Source organism: Pantherophis guttatus, chromosome 7 (assembly GCF_059756535.1).
Source record: "Pantherophis guttatus breed Tessera chromosome 7, ASM5975653v1, whole genome shotgun sequence".
NCBI lineage: Eukaryota > Metazoa > Chordata > Lepidosauria > Squamata > Colubridae > Pantherophis > Pantherophis guttatus.
In genome coordinates this window covers 91,839,769-91,864,985 of record NC_142069.1, presented here as the reverse complement: position 1 = coordinate 91,864,985, position 25,217 = coordinate 91,839,769, and the positions used below count along the sequence as shown (strand labels likewise).

Here is a 25,217-nt window from a genome sequence, read left to right as displayed (position 1 = left end):
TTGCAAACAGCCGTAAATGCTGAATGCCCCAAATGTAGTCACATGACCTCAGGGGGAAGAGTGGTTACTAGAACTTCAGAACTGGGTTGTAAGTAGCTTTGGAGGAGCCCATTGTAAGGGTGGTCACTGTTGTGGCCTGTCGGCCGCCGGTCCCTCCGACAGCCGAATCAGAGGAGGAGGAGGAGATGGATGGGAGTCAGGGTCAGCATCAAGGCAACCTGAAACCTCCAAGGGGGAAGAGGGAATGGAGCTGGCAGAGAGAGAGAGAGAACCTGGGCCATCTGTCATCCCTCAGATGGAGAGTCAACAGCCCCCAGGTGTGGAGGTGGTTGATGAGGAAGAGGAGGAACAGCTGGGTCCAGTGCCTGACGCGCGGATGTGCAGAAGGCAGAGGAGAGGAGAGCAGTGGAAATCTATGGGCTGGTCCTTGGGACGAAAGAGCCACCGCTGCTAGCGAAGCCCCACCCTAGCTCTGGAGATAAAAGGCAGGGGGCGGAGATGATTAGATGTGGCAGACAATTATTCATCTCCCAGCCGGATGGACTTGTTAGCCTGCGATGAGAGATAAACTTTTTGCCGGGGCTGCCAACATTCCTAATAAAGGAATATTTTGAGTTTACATCAGAGGGTTTGTCAAGTTTGGGGAACTGGGTCAGAACAGCCATTAAACAATCCATCGTAAGTAGAGGACCGCCCGTAATGGACATGGACTAATGCAAACTTCCATCTTTCTGTAGGAGCTACAGCGATAGCTGCTACCTGGATTCTGCCCTTTATCCAGAACTCTCCGACGTCCAGTGGTACGGACAGGACAAAGCCAAGCCTGGGACCCTAGTCTGACCTCAGCTGTTCAGATGCATCCATGCCATTTTGGGGGAAAAAAAAGAAGAAAATCACCTCACTGCCTCTTCATTTGCCTTATCCAGTTGCCCGACACCAGCTTCAAGCGGAAAAGCACTTTTTGGCCATCAGACAAGTGAAGACGATGATCACCGAGGGAGCAATTGTGTCAGTAGTGCAAAACACCTCTTCTTCAGTCCCAGTTCTGCACACTCGTTCCTCTCCCCCGACCTTCGCGGGTGTCAAGGCGAGATAATAAGGGTGGCCAATCCAAACCCTTCCTGGATTTATCCTTGTCCTTCAAGCGTGCAAAAACGTGTTCTTGGTGCGAAACGGTGAAATTGAAAATTTGGATTTGAAAGGTAAAAACTCAAAGTGGTCGCGAAGAAGGGTGGCAAACGCCCCGTTTGGGTTCCAAAGCAGAACTAGCGACGCTTCGTCTCCAGAGACGAGCTGGAAGATCGTCGAAGCAATTTGTGGTGGCCGCCAAAAGATTTTGGTAACTTGCCCGAAGGACTCGCTTTTCTCTTAAAACGGGGGTATTTTTAAGCAGCAGCAATAGCCTTCGTGATGCTCTTTTGAGATCCGACAAACCGTGAACCGTGTTAGATCAGGGAATGTAAACCCAGGAGAGAGTGGGTGCGGTGGCCTACAGGTGGAGCTCTCGCCTCACAATCAGGAGGCTGTGAGTTCAATCCTAGGTAGAGGCGGATATTTCTCTCTCTCTGGGCACAATGGGAATATATCTGCTGAACAAAACTCCGCACTGACGACAGGAAGGGCATTCGGCCATTAAAACACTCTGCTAGCTCCATTCAGTGGCCCAGACTCCATCCCGCAAGGGATTATGGGGTCGTTAAAAGAAGATGAATACAAACCCAGGATCTGTTGGGAGAAACCAGTTGCGAGAACAGGGAGGCTGGCCAGGTTATAAGAGGAAGGGGAAATTTAGTAATTTTTGCAACATTCCCCGGGCAAAAATTTGCAAGAGCACACCGTGATATTGATTGGAAGAACCGTCATCCGATGAAGCGAAAATGCCCCCAAACTGTTCAGTGTTACCAACAAAAAAAAAAAAAAACCCCATATAAGGGAAGATCTCAAATTAAGGGATGGATTAAGGCAGGGGTGAAATCTACTTACCTTCCCTACCGGTTCGGAAGTGCACACGCCACGTCACATGCGTGCGTGGACCCTCTGCACATGTGCAAACCTTTCTGTGCATGTGCAGTGGGTAAAAAAACAGGTTACTTCCTAGTTAAAACCAGGAAGTAACGACGACCGGGCAGGTGGGCGGAGCGTCGCACTGCCGTCGCTTCCGGTTCTCCGAACCGGTCCGAACCGAGAGCATTTCACCCCTGGATTAAGGGAAGGTGGATCGGGACACATGGAACATGATCTCAAAAGTATATTATGTATTACTAATCGTAGGAAAGGAGTTTTGTGATTCGCCAGGGGAATTTTTTCTTCAACGAAAGAGAGCGTGGCCGAACTCATTTGCCTCCCCTCCGTTCCCAAAATGAACCGTCCGCCATTAATTCACCCGCATTGAATTCCAAAAACGTGGTCGCTGAGACAGAAAGAGGGAAACGAACGCTTGAGCCATGATTTTTACGAATCCAGAAAGCCATCCGACTTCCAAAAAGCCTCCATGTTTTTTATAAGAAACCCAGACGCGATCTCCGTGGCCCCTGACCGGGGGTGAAATCCAGCAGGTTCTGACAGGTTCTGGAGAACCGGTAGCGGAAATTTTGAACAGTTTGGAGAACCAGCAAATACCACCTCTGGCTGGCCCCCGAGTGGGGTGGGAATGGGGATTTTGCAGTATCCTTCCCCCGCCACGCCCATCAAGCCACGCCCACAGAACCGGTAGTAAAAAAATTTGGATTTCACCACTGCCCCTGAAAATCTTGGCGAGCCCACGGGCTTCTCCACAAGCCACCATCCTTGCCCGTCCCTCCGTTGTCCCTTGTCTTGAGCATTATTAACAAGAGCCAAAATCCGTCTTTTGGGGGAGAGGAGGGGGCTTTCATTAGCCACCCCTGATCTGGCCAGATCTTGAAGGAAGCAGGCCAAGTTTTCGCCATGGTGCTACTTTGATGTTTTATGGCCACTGGACAGCCAGGGTTCCTGCCTTTCTTTTTTTTGTGTTTGTGCGTCAATTTGGCAATAGCAAAAAAAAAAAATTCAGGAGAGAGTCCAAAGAGCAAAAAATAAAAATAAAAATACCCACCAACTGCTTCCATTCATAAATGGCGAGGAATAATCAGGAAAAATCAAAAGAATTTGAAACTGGCTGGCTCTTGAAGAAAATGGATAATGGAAGGAACAAGGTTGAAATGCAGAGCGGGAACAGGAGAAAAAATAGAGGCACGTTGTTGGATAATGTACTAAGCTAGTCCTCGACTTACAACAGTTCGTTTAGTGACCAAGGTTACAACAGCACTGAAAAAAAAGAGAGAGAGACTTATGACCGTTTTTCCACACTTACGATCCCCGTGGCTACGTAATAGATATTCAGATGCCTGGCAACCGATTCATATTTTATGACGGCCCCGGGGGGGGGTCACGTGATCCCCTTCGGCGACCTTCTGACCAGCCAAGTGAGAATGGGGAAGCCAGATTCACTTAACAACCGGCTTACTCGCTTTAAACAACTGCAATGATTCGTTTAACGAACAGGGCAGGAAAAGTCGTAAAATGGGGGCAAAAAACTCACTTAGCAACCGGATTCCGCTTAGCCACGGAAACTTTGGGCTCCACTGCAACCGTCATAATTGTGAGTCAGTCGTCGAGTGTCTGGATGTCAATCACGTGACCACGGGGAGGGGGAGGCTGCAACGTAAGTGTGGAAAAACGGTCCTAAGTTACTTTTTTTCAGTGACGTCATAACTTCGGTCACTAAATGAAGGGTTGTAAGTTGAGGACGTCCTGCATTTAGGCAACAACGGAGAGATCAAAAAAAGGCAAGATGGCAGCTGCCCACCCACTCCAGACAGCCATCCCTGGGAAAAAGCAGGCCGTCTAATCCGGAATCGGGGAGTAATTCCAGCATTTCATTATATGTTGATTTGCACCCAGCTGAGCTATCAAAATATTCTCTTTTAAATCTGGTCAATCATTTACTTATTCACTTATCCAAACCAGAAAAATAAGCTTTTGGGTGATGTTTGAACCGCCCTGCTGTGACATTAAGACATTTCTTTCAGGTTAAAAATAACCGATCACCTGCTCACACGCTCATGTCTTTTATGGTTTATGGTGTTTTCCAATCTCGGCAACTTTTCACCTGGGTGGACTTCAACTCCCAGAATTCCCCAGGCTTGGGGAATTCTGGAAGTTGAAGTCCACGCAGCTGGAAAGTTGCCAAAGTTGAAAAAATGCTGGTTTTTATAGCATCCTTTTGCTTGTCCTCTTTATTAGGGGACAAAAGGAACCAGGGTATCGGAGAGCAAGAATTAGCAAAAAACAAAATTCTCAGCTTCTCCATCAATCTGTAATTTTTCCAGAGGGAGGGAAGGGAATTATCTACTATTTTAAAACATACTTTGAAACAAACCACTTAATGGGTTTTTGTTTTTGTTTTTTTAAAAAAAGGACCAACTTTTCAGTTCAATCAGAACAGCTAGAAATCTTGATTTATTCTTATTATTTTTAATTTGTATGCCAAATGATAAGCCAGAATTGCTGGCAGATGACCAGGGTCAAATGGGAAAGGAATAAACCAGAGTTTCAGGGAGTTTTCGGACGGGCTACAGAATTGCCAAGTTCTTGGGAAGGAACCCAGCAAGCAAATTCACCCCAGTTAGCAAGTTGATGGTATCCGACGTAAACCCATCACTTCAACGATGTTGGTTCACAGCCAAAAATTCATCCATCTTTGGACAAGACACACCACCTAGATCTAGTCTACAACATCAGATTTTTGGTGTGTGACTTGAGCAGAAAGACAAAACAAAACTTTAACAACCCCCCACAACCCTAATCCTGGCAACCCTAATTTTGCAAATTAATTTTAAAAGAAAAAAAGCTCACGCTCTTCAGCTCCTTTGCAAATTGGTCCTGGGGTGCGTCGTTTGCTGTGGGAGGGGAGAGAGAAAAACGGGGTGATTTCCAATGTTATTTTTTATTTCTTTCGATCGAGGCACTTGTGAGCCAGTCTGGTAGTAAAGACAGAAGTTAAGTAAAACAGGTTTTACTGTTTAAAACTCGATTCAGTTCTACAGAAAAAAAATAAAAATAAAAAAAATAATGTACATAAGAACGTTAAAATTGAGAGATCGTGATATAACACGATGGGGGAAATTCACGGCTGCTGTATGGCCCCAATTAGCCCCCCCCCACTCTTGAATTCTGCTTTTATATAGAGGAAGAAGAAGAAGAAGAAGAAAAGGGTCCTCCTAGGTCTGAAAATGCTTTTAGTCTGTATGTAAAACCTTCCCTCCCTCCTCCTGCTTTGTATATGCATTCGCACCATGTTAAATGGTGGCCAGGGTTTATTTTTTAAACAATATTATATGCAGTTGGGTGTTGAAAATGTTGGGAAGAGAAGAAGAAAAAGGAAGTTGGTTTTGTTTTTCAACTCAATATTAGTTTTGGATACAGCAGACTCATTCAGGTGCTATCATGACCAATTATACTGCTTAGTTTATTAGATATAAAGAAAGGAACGTATATATATATATGTATGTATGTATGTATGTATGTGTATATATACATACATACATATATATATATATATATATATATATATATATATATATATATATATATATATATATATGCATATGAGCTCCCTTCTTTATATCTTATATAGATATATATAAGATCAACTCTAGTTCCACATTTTTTTAAAAAAGAAAAAAAAAAGAACTCTTCTGAAATCGACTGTAAAGCATGTAAAATGATTTGGACTCCTGTACAGCAGTGATCAAGAAAAACGAGATACGCTGTTATAGAGTTGCAGAATTTTTTTGTTTTTAAAATCCGCTTTTAATTTATTCTTTTTGTATTAAGAATTTGTATAGTTCTCTTTACATTTTGCAAAAACGGTGTTGTCAACACTTCCTTATTAAAGCATTTTCAAGATGAAAAAATATATATATATCTGACCCAGCATGCAGCTTTTTTTCGAAGCCCTTCGACCTACCTTGATCGTCTATTTTAGCCAGTTTTGTCTGAAACGGAAAAACGAGCGGGATTGAAACCCCCCCCCCCCCCGAGTCCTAGAGCAATGAAAAAACCACTTCCATATTCCTGCCCCTCCCAAAAATGATATGGACATATGCAGGTTTCCAAGAATCGAGCAGGGGTTAGGGAATTTATTTTATACGCTGTTTTTAATTACTGAGTCTTGCACAAGTCATATTGAATTTTTAAGTTTTTGAAACTAAGTTTTCGTGTTTCTATGTATGCAGGTTGGAATCTAATTCATGGTCATTTAAATCTAGGGCCATGTTTTTCAACCTTGCTGGCTGGGGAATTCTGGGAGTTGAAGTCCACACTTCTTCAAGTGGCCCAAGGTTGAAAAACACTGATCTAAGAGGGACCTACACAAGGGATGTGCCATCTTGCCTCCAGAAGTTGTGGGTGACCCAACATCAGAGGTTTGTAAGAAGAGGTTGGACAACCATTTGTCTGAAGTGGTGTAGGGTTTCCTGCCTGAACAGAGGGTTGGACTAGAAGACCTCCAAGGTCCCTTCCAACTCTGTTAATTCTATTCCCGTGATGGTGAATCTATGGCACGTGTGCCGGAAGTGGCACGCAGAGCCATCTCTCCGGGCAGAGCCATCGCCCATCCAGCGTTGATGACCAGTTGGTTTTCTTGCGCACAGGAACGCGGGAAACCGGAAGATCATCTGGGACACTCTGGGAAGTGTCCTTTGGCTTCCAGCAGTGAGTTTGGGGAAATGCCGTTCCTTTGTTGTACGCGTCCCAGAGAGATCACTTGCTTAGATATTTCCATCTCATTGACTTCCACCTTTTTCTAAATAGCAACAGCTCTTAAGACTTATATACCGCGCTCTTAAGTGGTTCACAGTCGTCATATTGCCCCCCCAAAATCTCATTTTACCGACCTGGGAAGGATGGAAGGCTGAGTCAACCTGGGAAGGCTTGAGCCGGTCAGGATCGAACTGCTGGCAGTGGGTAGAATTAGCCTGCAGTCCTGGATTCTAACCACTGTGCCCCCATGGCCCCATCTCCTTTCCAGATGGTTTCAGAGTGGCCCCACCCAGTCTCCAGCCCTGACTGGGATGCTTTGGGGGGCATTGCATCTAAGATCTAACCAGCTTCAATCCAAGCCCAGACATGGTCAGTGCAGTGCTGCCACCCACTGGCAGCAACAAATATAAACTCTTCTATGCCATTTCAGGCAGCCTTAAAATTCCCTTTGCAAAAATTATTTCCTGTACACGTGGAGGATGAGCTTACATGACACAAAAATATACAGCAGAAACCAAAATGCCCCGGTTTTTTGTTTGTTTTTTTTCCACTCCAGGCAAACCTGAACCAGATCTTCCCAATCTTTAGTCCAACACTTTGACTGCTCCAACTTAATTGCGACGCTTTTAATTTTATATTTTTTTTTGTTTGATCGTAAAAAATAAAATATGATAGAGAAAAACAAAACAGAAAAAAAACCACCATACTTCCAGCCCCGAAAACAACGAGAAAGAAAAAAGATGGATGTACGAAAAGGGAGAAAATGATCCAAGTATCAAATAAACATTAAACGGAGAGAATCCAACCCAGGTGGATACCGGAAAAAAAAGAAATTGATAAATTCGAACCCTTTACATAGCAGGTCTACAAATAGTTAGAAGCTTTCCCATCCCTGTTGAACAAAAATACTATATTAAACAAACAAATATTCCAAGTGAGGGGATTTCCAACTAATAATCAAATTTAACTGCGGCGTTTTAAGCTAGTAAAGTTATACCCTTTTGTTTCAACTACCTTCCAAAATATTTGCCGACCAAAATCACCTTTTTTTCAGCCTTCGGTGTCACAGAAATAATTCTCCAGACATAATAGGCAGGAAAGTAACTTTATAAATTAAGAAACGCAGAGCAAATGCAAATTTGTCGGTTCTTGAGAGTCAGGTTATTATAAACTGCCTTTAGATGAGCCAGATCCCTGTTCCCAGAAGGACCTAATAATCAAATTATTATTGCCCGTAATCCGTAATAGCCATTTTAAAAATCCCTTTAAAAAGGGATGAACTTTCATGACAATATTTGAGGCTCCTCTTAAGCCGGCATTCCAAGTTTAACAAACCACATTACAAATCAGCAGGTGATCGAGGAAAATAGAGAAGGAAAAGAGGTTGTGTGTTTTAGAATCTGAACCCAGAATCAGAGCCTGTCCCAACGGGAAAGGATCAAACCTTCAAAAGTGGCTTGTTTTAAACAGACTTGAATTTGCAAGTTAACCTGGAACAACTCCATCCTCCTGCACACTTACGAATCTTGATTTGTTTCGGCACACTTACCCATAGCTTTGGATTTTAACAAATGAAATTAACCCCTCCTTTTTCTCAAGTCTATTTGTTCCCCTGCATAAGATCATCCTCTGCCACTAACATGGGTTCACGGACATTGTTTCTTCCCCCCTACCAGATTTTTTTTTCGAGACGATTTCCTATAAAAACTAAAAAAAAAAAGATATATACAAGCTGATAGAAGCTTAAGTTGTTGAGACTGATTGGGCAGAACATCAGATGGTGCTTGTCAATTCTAGCAACATGAAGATGTGTGGACTTCAACTCCCAGAATTGCATGGCTGGCTGGGGAATTCTGGGAGTTGAAGTCCACACAGGCGCCAAATTTAACCAACATTGACCTCTGCTCTTTCTTCCAAGCTTCAGAGGCAAAGTTCTCCCAAAGGCTGTCCCTCTCCCGTCTTGCCTGGGTCCCCAAGAGCAGAAAGGAGGTTGCGGTGTTGTCACAAAGCGTTGTACTCCACACATTTGGACGGGTCGGTGGAGAAGTGCTTCTGGCAAATGGTCATCAGCCTCTTCAAACCCTGCGGAGATGGGTGCAAAGAAGGAAAGTGGGTCCTTCTCCCAGAGCCCAAGAGATACTGGAGGACTCTAGAGATGTTAGGATTCACGTGACTTGAATTGCAGTGTCTCTGAAGGACACGTCCATAATTTTGTTCCTCTTACCTGGATGTATTTCCTCTGAGTCTCGTCGTTCAAAACGTGGGCCACGTGCTTGGAGAAGATCTTCTCACGACCGGTACGGGCATGGATGCCAACCATGGTGACGCCAATGGGCCAGGGCGCATTCCCAATAGCCATCTGGAGATAGGCATCGTTGGCCTGCAGAAACAACCCAGTTAGTATCATGTAAGGCAAGGCAGACACTGGAGGCTGGACAACCATTGGTCTGAAAGGGTATATAGGGGGCTGGACTAGAAGACCTCCAAGGTCCCTTACAATTCTTGTTATTCTGTTAAGCAGCAGCAATCCCGAAGTTCTTCAGAAACAGGTGGGCAATCCTAATCTCTAAAGAACTTTCTGCCCCCTCTTCTAAACTTACATTTTCTAAGTAAGCAAACAATATATTTATATAAACAATATAAATATTTATATAAACAATATAAATATTTATATTGTTTAAATGAATATTTATATTGTTTAATATAATTAATCAGTGGAACGACTTGCCACCAGAAGTGGATGCTCCATCACTGGAGGCTTTTAAGAAGAGATCGGACAGCCATTCGTCTGAAATGATACAGGGTTTCCGAGTTGGGCAAGGGGCTGGACTAGAAGACCTCCAAGGTCCCTTCCAACTCTGTTATTCGGTTAAGCAATATCCATTCCACTCTTCAGAAACAGGTGAACAATTCTAGACTCTGAAGACCTTTCTGCCCCCTATTCTAAACTTACATTTTCTAAATAAGTATTCGGGTCTTTTCCCGTGTAAGATTGAGAGTATCTTGGCGCCAAGATACTCTCAATCTTACACGGGAAAAGACCCGAATACACCAAAACTTGCATACCTCTATCCATGAAAATCTACGAAAACACACACACACACACACACACGTATGTATATATGTATATGTGTGTGTGTGTGCATATATATGTGTGTGTGTGTGTGTGTGTGTGTGTGTGTGTAGGTCCTTGGTTATTCGGGTTTTCTCCCACGTAAAATTAGAAGTGTCTTGGCAACGTTTCGACGAAGTCTCATTCGTCATCTTCAGGCTGGTGTTTTCAGCTTCGTGCTTCTAGGAGCAATTGCTCCTAGAAGAACTCCTTGCTCCTAGAAGCACGAAGCCAAAAACACCAGCCTGAAGATGACGAATGAGACTTCGTCGAAACGTCACCAAGACACTTCCAATTTTACGCGGGAGAAAACCCGAATAACCAAAGACCTACATACAAATACCCACGAAAACCTCAGAAAACGTGTGTGTGTGTGTGTGTGTGTGTGTGTGTTTTTCCTCTAGCCAGGTTTTTCCTACGTAAACCAATATATTTCTGCAGCCCTAGTTCAGTGAAATCACAATCCACTAGTTTCTAGGCTTTTTTTCTTCAGGCAGCCAGCAAGCATTTATATATATATATATATAAATTTATATTGTTTAAATATTTACATTGTTTAATATAATTAATTAGTGCCTAAATTCTGAACCTTTCTGCCCCTTATTCTAAACTTACATTTTTTAAGTATTTAAGTATTAAAGTATTAACAATATTTACATTGTTTAATTTATATTGTTTAATATGATTAACGAGTGGAATGGCTTTGTGGCTGCTCTACAATTGGAGATATTTTTAAAAAGAGACTAGACAACCATTTGTCTAACCATGCTTTGAAAAGTTTAAAAAAAAAAGTTGGCCACGCCCACCGTCACATTAACCCCACCCCCCACCAAGCCACGCCTACCGGTGTGGTAGTAACCGGTAGTAACAAATTTTACATTCCACCCCTATTCTAGTATTCTATTAATATAAATAATATTGCTCTGAAAAGCACACTGTTTAGACCAGGGTGGATTTGATTTAAATCAAGTTGATTTAAATCACAATTTAAATCATGATTTAAATCACTAGTAAAAAGGCTTGATTTAAATCAACTCGATTTAAATCATAATTTTTAAAGAGCAACTGTCATTCTGCTACTCCTTTGACCCACTGTTGACTCACCGATAGTCCCAGTGTTGCAGAATATACAGCCTCCTGCTACATAACTAAGCTCCATTTCATGCTGAATAAACTAAATTATTTATGTATCTTAAATAGAAAACTATCTTACGATAGATTTTTATTCCAAAAGTTTTTTATTAAAATAAATTCGATATAAATAAAAAAAAATCCGATTTAAATAAAAAAAATCCGATTTAAATTTAAAAAAAATCTGATTTTTTTGATTTTTTTAAAAAAATCATTGATTTTTATCCACCCTGGTTTAGACTTTCAACATCTTAATCCAAAGACGCTCCGGAGTTCAAATGTCATGAGACATTTTTTTTAAAAAAACCGGGCAGTACCTTCACGTATTCCCTTTGCAACATGAACTTGATAATATCTGTGATGGATTCCTTGATGTCTGCAGGCAGAGTCTAAAAAGGAAGGAAGCACAAACCCCGAGTGAGGCAAAGCAACATACGGCATTATGGGAGGGTGGTGGGTTTTTTGGAATTTCTGATCGCCAGGGCCACGCTTTCCGAAGGAGAGGGGGAAAAAACGGAATTAGAGGCATGGCAATCACAGCTATTATTTTAAGCAGGTAAGAAGAAGAATTAGCTCTTACATTTGCAAAAAAAACACTCCCGATAAAAAGTAATTTTATTTTATTTTATTTTATTTTGAATTTGTATACCGCCCTTCTCCCTGAGGACTCAGGGCGGTGAACAGCCAAGTAAAAATATCAAGTACAAATATTAAAATACAGTTAAAATATACATATATAAATTTGGCCCCATTAATTAAAAACAATAAACAAAACACTTAAAAAAAATTAGGCCAGCCCGGCTTGCTGGAAAAGGAAGGTTTTAAGGGCACGGCGGAAGGCACTGAGGTCTTGGATTCTCCTTATCTCTGGAGGCAATTGATTCCAGAGGGTAGGTGCCCCCACAGAGAAGGCCCTCCCCCTGGGGGTCACCAGCCTGCACTGTTTGGCTAATCCTCGACTTAGTTTGTTTAGTGACCGTTCGAAGTTACAACGGCACTGAAAAAAGTGACTTAGGACCATTTTTCACACTTATGACCGTTGCAGCCTCCCCGTGATCAAAACTCAGACCAGTTTGGCAACTGACTCATATTTATGACGGGGCCGCAGTGTCCCAAGGTCACATGATCCCCTTTTGCGACCATCTATCGAGCAGTCAATAGGAAGCCAAATTCACTTAACAACCGCGTTACTGACTGAAGAACCGAAGGGATTCATTTAACCACGATGGAACGAATGGTTAGAAAAAGGGGGCGAAACTCCCTTAACGACTGTCTCGCTTAGCAACTGAAATTTCGGGCTCCGTTATAAGTTGTAAATCAAAGATTACCAGCAAAACGGAATTAAGGCCTACAGAGAAAATGCAGGCCGATTTTCGAGGTGCCAGGGGTCAATTTGACACAAAACACTCCAGGAACAATTTTATTTCACCATCCAGTACCTTGTACACCAGCTGTCACGTTTGACTGACGGCTCTACTTTTTACAAAGGAAAAATAATAATAATAACAAGTCGATATTATGCAAGAATGCCAGAAAAGAGAGGGGGGGGAATAATTTGCCAGGCGTTACCCTTTTGCGGAGTTTTCTGAAGAGAGGTCTCAGGTACGACTCTGTCTGCTTCTGGGTCGCGCTGTTCAATTTTCCCTGGACGCCCCGTTTCAAATAATCTTCTCTCGCGTTCAGATCCTTTGCCCAAACTCCGAGAAGAAACTGGAAGACAGGCAAAACCTGGTTAAACTATCTTTCAACATAAACCTTTGTACATTTAATACGCAAGCCAATCGGAGCTCCCTTCCCCAAGTGCGGGGCTCGTGAGGTGTGGATTTCAACTCCCATAATCCTCAACCACGTTCACACTAACTCGGGAGCCCTGGAAGTCAAAGACTCTGAAAGACTGGGGAGGGGGGGGAGATTAGCTAGGGCAGCACATTAAAACCCAAATGCCTGGATCTGTTCTGGCCCGTGAGTCTTTAATCAAGCCAGTTAATAAAATTCTTCATATCAGCAGAGGCTATGAAATGGCAATTGAGATTCAAAAATAAATCCCAGGAAAAATGTTTGTATACCACAGTTACTGTAAAGATCCATCAAAAACCATTTGCCAGCAGTTATAAAAAGTGGTATTGTAAAGATGTATAGTCCAGGGAATGGGGAAGGATTTCCAGAGTAGAAATAACCCATTTTCTGTCATCTCTCAACACAGATAGAGAAGTCTGAAGTTCGATAGAAAATAGTTTTTTAAAGTAGCCCGTGATTCTATTCCTTGGCTTAAATTCCTACCAGCAATTTCTGAATATTCATCCCAATTGAAATATCTAGCAACGTCAAGTTCTTAACCCTAAAAATCATACAGGTATAAAAATCAAGATTCTCACAGCTAATCAGCCAGTTTCCAGTTTTTAAAGGATGCCTTGTTTGGCTTTTTACCTTCAGGAATTTAGTGATGATATCCATATCTTTATGGTCGTCACCTTGACCTAAGGATTCTCCCAAGGCCTGAGACAGAGAGAGAGAGAGAGAAAAAAAACACAAATTCAACAACAGACCTTGATACAAATGTACAAAACTCAAGAACACTGCTGAGCACATTGTAAGCCGCCCTGAGTCTCCGGAGAAGGGCGGCATATAAATCAAATTTTTAAAAAAACAAAAAAAACATTATATTTTAGGGATGAGAGTCAATGCAAGCAAGAATGTTCTTGGTCTGGAGAAGACACTCTTCAGTTTTTCTATTACTTAAAAAAGTTGGAGCCTTTTTTCCAACATTTATACAGTACAGCTTGAGTGCAACAAAGACGATTAGGGGACTGAAGGCTAAAACATATGAAAAAGAGTTGCAGGAATTGGGTATGTCTAGTTTAATGAAAAGAAGGACTAGGGCAGGGGTGAAATCCAGCAGGTTCTAACAGGTTCTGGAGAACCGGTAGCGTTCGGTAGTAGTTCGGAGAACCGGCAAATGCCACCTCTGGCTGGCCCCAGAGTGGGGAGGGAATGGGGATTTTGCAGTATCCTACCCCTGGAGTGGGGAGGGAATGGGGATTTTGCACTGCCATGCCCACCAAGCCACGCCCACAGAACCGGCAGTAAAAAAAATTGGATTTCCCCACTGGACTAGGGGTGACATGATAGCAGTGTTAAAGTATTTGAGGGGCTGCCCCAAAGAAGAGGGGGTCAAGCTATTCTCCAAAGCACCTGAAGGCAGGAGAAGAAGCAATGGGTGGAAACTAAACAAGGAGAGAAGCAACCTGGAATTAAGAAGGAATTTCCTGATAATTAACCCAGGGAACAGCTTCTCTCCACGACCTCCATCGCTGGGGGTTTTCAAAAGAGACTGGACAGCCATTTGTCCAGATTGGTATAGGGCAGTGATGGCTAACCTTTTTGCCATCGCGTGCCAGGAAGGGGGGGTGGGGGAGGTTCACGTGCGCGTGTGCCCACACCCATAATTCTATGCGTCCTGTCCCGCGCATGTACACGTGACCCCCGCTCCCCCTCCCCGCTCCTGGCACGCAATGGCCCAGTAGGCCCGTTTTTCTTTCTCACCTGGCTCCAGATCCTCTCTATGCATCTGGGGAGGGCGAAAACAGCCTTCCCTACCAGAGGCCCAAAATGGCCCATTTTCCAACTTTCGGTTGGACAGGAAGTGACCTTTTTTGCTGTCCCCAGCCTCCAGAGACTACTAGATGCATAGGAGATTCCCTCCCCCAGATGCATAGAGAGGATCTGGAGCCAGGTGAGAAAGAAAAAGACCTCCAGGGTCCCTTCCAATCCTATCACTCTATGTTCTCTTCTCCAAAGCATCTGAAAGCAGGACAAGAAGTAACAGGTGAGAAAAATCAATGAAGAGACATCCAACGTTGAACTAAGGAGACATTTCCTGACAGGGAGAGCAACTGATCAAGGGAACAGCTTGCTTTCAGAAGTTGTGGGTGCTCCATCACTGGAGGTTTTCAAGAAGAAGTAGGACAACCATTTGTCTGGAATGATACTATAGGATTTCCTGCTCAAGGACTAAAAGACCTCCAAGATCCCTTCCAACTCTTGTTATTCTGTATTCTATTTCACGAACCTGAGAATAAATCTCTTTCCAGGACAATTTCCTTCTACAGGTAACAAAACGTTCCCAGAAGTGAACCATGAATAAAGCTGTGGGACAATTTCTGTATCCTAAAACCTGCCAAAAGTTCAAGACTCTGTTAACATGAAAGGCTGCATTCAGTTCTTGACTTGCTTTGCAAATCAAGAGATAACTGGAGGAGAGCGTAGTTAGTTCTCTGGACTGAATCCCAACCAAACAAGGCACACCTTGTCAACGCAACAGGAACAGGAATTCCCACAGTGCATCGTTTGTGTTGTCCCGTTCTGCTTGCGCATTTGTCCCCAGCCAAAATGTCATTCCATACCTCTAATTCTTCAATGGTCGTGTTCTCCTCGTGGACTTTGAGGTCATTCTGCGCGTCATCCTCTCCTTGTTCCTGCCCCCCTACAATCTCGTTCAGGTATTGCTGGTCGATCTTATCCAAAGCTGCCTTCAGGTCGTTCCTCAGTCCCTACGAGAGGGGAAACCATTGAAGGAACGCGTCAAATTAACGAAAAGATCGAACGAAGTCCAGACTAGGTCACCAAGCTGGTGGATCTTTAGTTGTGTACAGGTGGTCCTTGACTTACAACAGTTCATTTAATGACCGTTCGAAGTTATTACGGCATTGAAAAAAAGAGACTTAATGACCATTTTTCACAGTTACGACCGTTGCAGCATCCCCATAGTCACGTGATCAAAATTCAGAGGCTTGGCAACTGGCATGGACTTATGACTGTTGCAGGGTCCCAGGGTCACGCAATCCCCTTTTGCGACCTTCTGACCAGCAAAGTCTGTTAGGAAATGGTTATTGGCCAGGAAATATATACGCCAACATTGTATGTTTGTATTATGTGAATGTATTATGTAGCTTTAAGAACGGTGCTGAGTCATTCTGCATCCTGATTGGCTGAGCTCTGTAGACAAGGTCTTTAAGGAGAACTAAATTGTGGTTAGTGTGGACACTACACCATTTTACCTGCTGCTACGCTGTAACTCTTTTTGATCTCTCTATGGTCAACTGTTTGATCATGATTATTTATTTACTGCTTTCTGATATTTAGTGAACTGTTTTTATATTGTTCCTGATTGTTCCTTGTATTTTTCTACAAACTGGTAAGAAGATTTTAATATCCCTGGATTGATCTTATATTGCACTTTATATGGCTAAGACTTGGATTGTTAAAGGACCATGATTTTGCTTTTTCCTAAAAGTAAAATACTATAAAACCCAGTTTGTCTGTATGTTCTTCACAATTACTCTCAAACCGTTTCCGTGCGTAAAACTCTAACGGTACTCTGCTTTATAAGCCACAACTTTGGGTGTCACTCGACAATATCCTTAACATTCAACGGGATTCACTTAACAACTCATCAACCGCAGTGATTCGCTTAACAGCAGTGGCAAGAAAGGTCGTAAAATGGGACCAAACTCACTGAACAAATGTCTGACTTAACAACAGAAATTTCAGGCTCAGTTGTGGTCATAAGTCGAGGACTGCCTGAACTTCTAAGGAACTCAAGACAGGTTGTCAGCTTCAGTAGCAATCCTGGAGCTACCCAAGATGAACCCATCAGTTGGCAGGATGGCATAAAATACGCAATATACAGGATCTGGGACACCACAATCTGCACAACTGCAGTGTTCCTGTATTTCTAAATTCCATCACAAAAAAACAGATGGTCACACAAACTGGCCCCAACTTTTCATACACTAGTACGCCTAAACGTTTGTTGTGTCAAACCATAAGGCACAACTTACCGTATTTTTCGGAGTATAAGACGCACCTACTTTTTTTGGTGAGGAAAAGAAGAAAAAGAAATCTCCCTCTGCCTCTGAGCCATTTTGCCTCCTTGCAGCAAACAGCAAACAGCCTGCTTTACTTTCAGTTTCGTTTTCAGCATAGCTTGATTAGCACAAGGGGGGAAAAAAATCTGCTCCAGCAATTTACCTCTTTGCAGCAAGCAGCAGAGCCCTGCGCAAAACAGCTGAGAGCAAATCAGCTGAGAGTTGGGAGGCTGATCCAATCCACTTGTGCTAATTAGGCTGTGCTGAAGCTGAAAGGAGCTGTTTTTTTCTTGCTGTTTGCTTGTAAGGAGGTAACTGCTGCGAGGCAGAGGCCAGAGGGTGGGGGCCAGTGGGTGGGCAGGGCTACATTCCGTGTATAAGATGCACCTAAATTTTCACCCCCTTTTAGGGGGGAAAAAGGTGCATCTTATACTCCGAAAAATACGGTAAACATTCATTCTCTTTTTTAAGATTTCCACTTAAATTGTAAAGCCAATACACAGAGCGAGGGATGAAAAGCAGCATTGAATATCATCTCAAATAATTTTCATTTTCATCTCAAATAATCAACATACTCATTCCAAATAAACCAATCCAAATTGGATCTCTGTTCATTCGGATCTTAAGACTTTCTACCCACCAATTCGTAAGCAGAGAAAAGGCGTTCTGTGTTTTACCAGGGAAGCAAAACTATATTATAATTAAAGTATTGTTTTGATAATATGCTGACAGATCCTTTCAAGTAATGGAGAAAAGAAACAAATGGCTGCTTATAGGGCTCCTGTATAAATCATTTCAGCATTTAATCTCCCTTCATGAACAGGCTTACCTTGTTCACTTCCGGGGCCAGAATTTCTATTTTCCGCAATCGCTGAAAGGCATCGTAATCTGTTTCCCCAAACAGTCTGATGGGCTCCCCTCTTTCTCTCAGTCTCCGAATGACCTGAAAACAGTCAGCAAAAGGCTCCGATTTATCAACTGGAAAACACCCATCTGTAAGTTTCTGGAAGGAAAGGGGCTCCATCCAGGTGAATGCTCTATATTGAGCAACATCAAAGGCCTTCAAGAAACGTCACAGTTGAGGGATTTAACTCAGGAGACATTTCAGCTCAAACATAGATAGGTGGATGGATGGGTGGGTGGGTGGGTGGGATGGATGGCTAGATAGATACATAGATAGATAGATAAGATAGTTGGATGATAGACAGACAGACAAGGTAGGTAGGGAGGGAGGGATAGATAGATAGATATAGGATATAGACAGACATAGATGGAGAGAGAGAGATATTAGATAAACGATATGATAGATGATAGATAGATAGATAGATAGATAGATAGATAGATAGAGATGGATGGATAGAGATATAGATAGATAGATTATAGGGATGGATGGATGGATAGAGATAGATAGAGATGGAGATAGATAGATAGATAGATAGATAGATAGATAGATAGATAGATAGATAAGATAGTTGGATGATAGACAGACAAGGTAGGTAGGTAGGTAGGTAGGGATAGATAGATAGATATAGGATATAGACAGATATAGATGGAGAGAGATATATTAGATAAACGATATGATAGATAGATAGATAGATAGATAGATAGATAGATAGATAGATAGATAGATAGATAGATAGATAAGATAGTTGGATGATAGACAGACAGACAAGGTAGGTAGGTAGGTAGGGATAGATAGATAGATATAGGATATAGACAGACAGATATAGATGGAGAAAGAGAGATATTAGATAAATGATATGATAGATAGATAGATAGATAGATAGATAGATAGATAGATAGACAGACAACAGAATAGACAGATGAGATGATGAAGATAGGCAGGTAGGTATTAGATAGATAGATGAGAGATGAGAGAGTGTGATATTAGATATGAGAGAGAGAGAGACAGAGGGAGGGAGGGAGGGGGAGAGAAATGGCCGCAAGCTTAATGTGGAATCACCTCTGGGCCACCCAGGCAATCTTAATAAGCTGAAATTGGGGGCAGTTCCAGCCTCCTGCTTCACCTCCCTCCTGACCTAGGAGGTGTTGTCCCAATGCGTCCACTGGACCACAAGATCGGCAACTTGTGGCGCTCTCAAAACTCTCCATCCCCTTTGAGAGCGGAAGGATGGGCAGGACCAGAGCCTCAAGCGTGACGAGTGGCACGTACCAACTACGATGTGATGGTAGCTAAAAATCTTGAGGACGTACAAATCGTTTGGCTGTACCTCTTGCCTGGAAAGAGTCATGGGCAGCTTCTCCTCTGCCAGCTCCAGCTCCAGCACCGGATTTGAAGAGCCTGGATTTTCATCCTTTTCGGCCTCATCGCTGACCTAAATAGCGTCGAGGAGCACAATATAATCCACAGCTTTCAACAGGAACATGCAACAGGGTTCCCCCGCATCTAAACTATCTATAGCCGGGCAGAGAAGCACAATTTCCTCTAGAACGCCCAATATAATTATTTAGTTAGCACTTCCGTTGTTTTTAGGGTTGGACCGTTGTTCCAGACTAACTGGGCCAGGTACTGCAACTGGCACAAACCCCACCCAGTTAGAAGGCAACACAACTTCACAAAGAATGTAGACTATCAAACAAAACTAAAAGTAAATCTTTTGGGAGAGGGAACCAGTTAAGACTTGAGAGCTGATGCTTTCACCGTTAAGTAACCAGGGAGTTTTTTTAAAAAAATGTACATGATTTACATATTTCACGTTAAGAGTTCACCCCGTCACATAATTCAGGGAGCACTCTCAATTCTTGCTTGGAGGCAAACCGGAGTAAAATTCAGCAGGTTCTGACAGGTTCTGGAGAACCGGTAGCGGAAATTTTGAGCAGTTCGGAGAACCGGCAAATACCACCTGTGGCTGGCCCCAGAGTGGGGTGGGAATGGAGGTTTTGCAATATCCTTCCCCCAGGAGTGGGAAGGGAATGGGGATTTTGCAGTATTCTTCTCCTGGAGTGGGGTGAGAATGGAGATTTTGCAGTATCCTTCCCCTGCAACGCCTACCAAGCCATGCCCACCAAGCCACACCTCGCCCACCAAGCCATGCCCACAGAACCGGTAGTAAACAAAATTTGAATTTCACTACTGAGGCAAATTCTTGCTTGCACAAACAAAGCTGGCTAGTCCAAAAATAATAACAATCTACGGTTTAATTAAAGGAAGAAGAGAATGAAAGAACACAAGCAGAGGAAGGGAAAGAAAGATTGCCTCACCATTGAGTCCATTTCTGTTGCTTTTTCAAGAATTAAAGTACAGGTAGTCCTCGATTTACGACCACAACTGAGCCCAAAATTGCTGCCGGTAAGCGAGACCTTTGTCAAGTGAGTTTTGCCCCCATTTTACGATCTTTCTTGCCACCGTTGTTAAGTGAATCACACTTTGTTGTTAAGTTAGTAACACGGTTGTTAAGTGAATCTGGCTTCCCCCTTGACTTGGCTTGTCGGGAGGTTGCAAAAAAGGAGATCGTGTGACCCCAGGACACTACAACCGTTGTAAACATGAGTCAGTTGCCCCAAGCATCTGAATTTTGATCACATGACCATGAGGCAGCAACCGTCACAAGAGTGAAAAACAGTCATAAGTCATTTTTCTCAGTGCTGTTGTAACTTCGAATGGCCACTAAATGAACTGTTGTAAGTCGAGGACTATCTGTATGCCCCCAAGGCAGAAATACCTCTGGGTGCAAATAATACGACAACGACCCTTCCCAACTCAAAACCATTGGAGAAAATATTGAGTGCGTGTTTATGTGTTAGGCTAACGCAAAGCTGGTACTGCAACAACAAGCAGTCATTCTACCAAGTGAATCCAAGACCATTTTAAAAAACTTCCAAAAGGCAAATGAGATCTTCAGGATATGTAACGACGTCATATGTTGAGCTAGTATGTCGCAAATATAACATGTCCATCCTTGGAAGAAGGAGGCGGCTATGAAAACAGTGGATTTAAGCCCAAGATGGAAAGCAAAGTTGCAAAATCCTTCCATCAGCTGGAGCTAGCTACAAGCAATGGGTGTTTGCAAAAACACAACATGTGTGATTTCACTCCTTCCTGTTTTTGTAAGCCAATCAAGACATTTATAAGCTAAGGCAGCGTAAGCGAAGCAAAAGCATTTATGATGGTATAACATTATCAGGTCTTTCTGCACTGGGTAACAAAGGTGTGTACAGGTGAGGAACTCTGCGTCATTCAGGTGAGCTGCAACATCTCAAAAACAAAAAATGATTCTTTAGAACATTTTTCTCAGGAAATTTGATTTTGTCCCCGCTGCTGACAATCTGGGCTAACTTGTTTTCCCCCAAACTGAACTCCAAGGACTAAACCGACTAAAAATACTTAGATGTATCTTTCAAGGCATGAAAATACCGATCGATACGAGATTCGCTTGCTGGGTTCTGGAGGGTTTGACAGGCAAAATAAATCAAGCCAGCAATTCAACAGCTTCCGATCTTGTCTCAAGAGGATTAAATCAGGTCCACCCTGCATGCCTGGTGGGCACAACGTAAAGAAAATAAGAGCAGCTCCATTCTCAAGCAGCCTCATGCCCTGGACACAGGAAGCCAAAGTAAAAAAATAAAAAACTCAAAATAGCTGTATATTCATGCATGGCTCTTCCTGCGTTGCAAACTTAGCTCGGGAATTCGTACCTCTCTCGGTGGCGTCTCACTTACTGGCTAAAGTGCAGAAGTGACAGAATGAGAGAAATAACTGGGATTAATATATTTTAATACAGGACCAAAGAGAATCTAGACGGCGTGACTGACTTGAATTGCAAGCCAATACCTTGTATCCGCATCTTTTGAAATATGCCTCTTCCTCCTTCTTTGCTAACTCACTGCGCTTGAAATATTTCTTATTTCCCTGAAAGAGAGAAATGGCATCATGTTAAGAGAACTCTTGCATTTTTTTTCCTTCTGTTTTGTTTTAACAATGCATGTTTAAAAACATGGAGTGATCAATTGTTTTTAAATTTTGAGAGTTTATATGTGTTTTAATATGGCTGTACACCGCCCTGACTCCTTTGGGAGTTTAATCAAATCAAATCAAATCAAATCAATAACCCCTCCCCCTACACAATACATATAAAGTGAGCTGTAACATTTTAGATGTTCATATTCCATTCTTCTCCCAAAATATATTTGAATAACAGATACTCTATTAGGTGTGAATGAATGTACAAAAAGCATATATGGAATATGCATGTTATATTGTAATATACACAAAAGAAAAAGTGTTAGAAAAGTATGTACCAGACAAGTCGCACCAAGTCTAATGTTTTTAAATTGTATATTTAATAAAATTTAAAAAAAGAAAGAAAAAAAACAGATACTCTATTAGGAACCTTTTTTTTTTTAACGAAGTACTTTTATAGGTGTTGCAGTATAAAATGTGGTGAAGACTAGATTACAATCTGCTTCTGGCAGAATCATGTGAGGGGTGTTTTAAACAGGGATGACAATTTTTCAAACAATACCCATTCCTGTGAGGTCCTCAGAGCTCTCTGAGCTTGGTTCTTTTCTCACAGACATTTCATGACCCAGCTAGGTAACATCATCAGTGCGAGAAAGAAGAGTGGGGGGGGAGGTGCTCTTATTAGTATGGTAATGAAACGTCTGCAGGAAAACCACCAAGATCAGAGAGCAACAAGGACCCCACAGATCAACCCTGAGCTATAAATATCCAATTCCCCCTCTCCAAATTTCTGACCCATACCCAATAAACCCTTACCAAAACAGGCTGGATTTACCAATAAAGGAGAATATTTGTAGCTCAGGGTTGAAATGAGGGGTCATTGATGCTCTCTGAGCTGGGTGGATTCCTTGTAGACGTTTCAAGACCCAACTAGGTAACATCATCAGTGCTAGAAGGGAAGAGAGTTTGCTCAGAGATTTGAAGTGTGGGGTCCTTGGTGCTCTCTGAGTTGGGTGGTTTTCTTGCAGACGTTTCATGACCCAACTAGGTAACACCATCAGGGCTGCAAAGGAGGAGGGCTGTGGAGAGGAAGAAGAGGAGGACTGTGGGGTCCGTGGTCCTCTCTGAGATTGGTGGGTTCTTGCAGACGTTTCATGATCCAATCAGGCTGGATTTGGACACCCTGCTAGGCTAGAACCAGATGGGTTAATTTGTGGATCTGTCCGCTCTTTGAGGTCATCTTGAATGAGTTTCTGATTTATTTATTTTTTCAGATAAAACGATGCTGGGCCTTCGTTGGTTAGCTGGCCTAGAGACTTTGGTCTCTGAAGGTAGATTTTTTTTAACATTCGTTATTTTACCACGTTTTCTTAATCAAGGCAAAATATTAACCTATTTTATATATATTAGTATTATTTGCTGCCCGATATGGGAGGCTCTAAAGGTAACAAAATAATTAGCATTCTCAGCTATGCCATACGTTAAATGAAACCCCTAAATATTGGTTTAATTTCCTCTGTGGGGAAAATTGAATTCCAGCCTCTTCCTTCCAGGGTTTCCCCCCACCTCAAAAAAAAAACAGCCCTGCAAGGCAGGCCAGGCTGGGAAAGGGAAGCAGGGAGGAGGAACAAGCCCCACTTTGATAGCAACCCTGGCTTTTAATTAATCCGAATTTCCTCCTCCAAAGGGCCTCCTAAGGCGATCTCCAGGAACAACAACCCTGCAAGGTAGGACAGGCTCCATGCACCCCCAAAAAGCCAGGAAGGTTTTTATAAAAACCCAGTTTTTCCCCTTTTAATTGGCATCTCTTGCTCTAAATAAGCCGAATTTCCTCCTCCGGGAAGGCGGCCTCCCCATAACAACAACCCTGCGAGGTAGGCCCTTCCCCTCACCGCCAGCAGCTCCTTCTCCTCCACCAGCTTCCGCTTCCGCTCGACCTCCGCCTTGAGAAGGTCCATCTCGTCTTCCCCGCGGGGGAATAATAAACAAAACAAAACAAAAAGCAGGCCGAGGCCGCTTCCGGGTTTGACCGGAAGCCCCATCGCCAAATAATCGCGTCATTTCCGCACAGGAGCGCTGGAACGCGCCGTTCGGGGACATAGAGCTAAAAATTATAGAGGAGGCCGCCGCGTTCCGCGAGGAGTGACTTCCGGGTTCCTTTTTTTCCCCCGCACTCTTTCTATGCCGGAGAGGAAGAAACGTGGGAGCAGTTGCGATCCTACGAATGAATTAAGAGATGCGCGCTCCGCCTTTGGATCGCAACTGGCTATTAGGGGCAGGGGAAAGTGGGAAATATCAATCAATCAGGATAAAGCAGGAGGGGACCTTGGAGGTCTTCTAGTCCAACCCCTTGCTCAAGCAGGAGACCCCACACAGGTCGTCCTCAACTTACAACCATTCATTGAGTAACTGTTCGAAGTTACAACGGCACTGAAAAAAGGGAGTTATGACCGTTTTTCCACCCTTATGACCGTTGAGGCATCCCTGTTATTCGGATGCTTGGCCACTGACTCGTATTTATGGCGGTCGCCGTGTCGCTGAGTCACGTGATTTCCTTTTGGGACTTTCTGACAAGCAAAGTCAATGGAGAAGCTGGATTCACTTAACAACCGGGTGACTCGCTGAACAACTCCAGAGATTCACTTAACGACTGTGACACAGAAAGGTTGCAAAATGGGCCAAAACTCACTCAGCAGCTAGATGCAGACCAAACCTCCAAGTGGCCTCAACCGCCCTCTAAAAGGATGCAAATGACCAGATCTGTCTGCAAGGAATAGCAATCCTTCCGTTCCCCACCATCCAGTCAGAGCTGGAGAAGCTTCTTGGATGAGAAGTGAAACGTCTTCAGAGAAAAACCAGAAAGTCTTGGAAAAAAGCACCTTTGGGTTCACTTAACCACTGTCTCACATAGCAACAGAAATTTTGGGCTGTTTGTGGTCGTATGTCGAGGACTACCGGCAGGGGTGAAATCCACTTACCTTCACTACCGGTTTGGGAATGGGAGCACACGTGTGTGCGTGCTCACTACGCTCGCTCGCGTGTCTTCTGCGCATGTGCAGAGGGTCAAAAACAGGACATAATGATGTCCCGGCGGGTAGGCGGAGCCTTCCGTCGCCGGCGCTACCAGTTTGAGCGAGCCGGATAGATTCGGCCAGATTTCACCGCTGACTACTGGTATTCTCCTTGGGTTGCAAAGGACTTGAGCATGTTTTATGTCACATTCAAATATTATCACAATCTCAGTTTTGCTGCCCTGTTGTGTTTCCTTAGAGAAATGCAACAATACAGATGCAAGGCTTGATTGCGCTCTCACAAATGCAGTTGAGCACAACACGAGGTGGGTTGCATAAATATCGCACGTTTCTCAATTTGTTTTTAAAAGCCCCCAAAATCATTGACCCCC

The 25,217-nt window shown here is 43.1% G+C and overlaps 2 protein-coding genes across 18 annotated transcripts in view; one reads left to right on the top strand and one right to left on the bottom strand.

Moving 5' to 3' along the window:
- The window catches only part of FRMD4A (FERM domain containing 4A), a 363,743-nt gene extending 361,341 nt beyond the window's left edge, over positions 1-2,402 (top strand). For 13 of the 16 annotated variants that reach the window (XM_060694938.2, XM_060694939.2, XM_087874356.1 and 10 more), the window contains exon 23: positions 738-2,402. In XM_060694938.2, the coding sequence (XP_060550921.1) occupies positions 738-840 (103 nt within the window). In that variant the 3' untranslated portion in view covers positions 841-2,402. The remainder of the gene's footprint in view (positions 1-737) is intronic. The other 3 variants (XM_060694936.2, XM_060694935.2, XM_087874360.1) reach the window with 1 other exon arrangement.
- A 5,472-nt stretch (positions 2,403-7,874) lies between these two features.
- On the bottom strand, positions 7,875-23,862 carry PRPF18 (pre-mRNA processing factor 18). Of its 2 annotated transcripts, XM_034424838.3 has the most exons (11): positions 23,707-23,848; positions 21,686-21,763; positions 21,550-21,576; positions 19,125-19,229; positions 17,723-17,836; positions 15,430-15,576; positions 13,454-13,522; positions 12,596-12,736; positions 11,344-11,415; positions 9,008-9,163; positions 7,875-8,865 (listed from the first exon to the last, which is right to left on the bottom strand). In XM_034424838.3, exons 1-11 carry the CDS (start codon positions 23,770-23,772, stop codon positions 8,785-8,787), a joined length of 1,056 nt encoding a protein of 351 aa, XP_034280729.1. In that variant the 5' UTR covers positions 23,773-23,848; the 3' UTR covers positions 7,875-8,784. The 2 variants fall into 2 exon arrangements, with proteins under 2 accessions (XP_034280729.1, XP_034280730.2); XM_034424839.3 differs by lacking the exon at positions 21,550-21,576 and having other exon boundaries at positions 23,707-23,862.
- Positions 23,863-25,217: the final 1,355 nt, after the last annotated feature.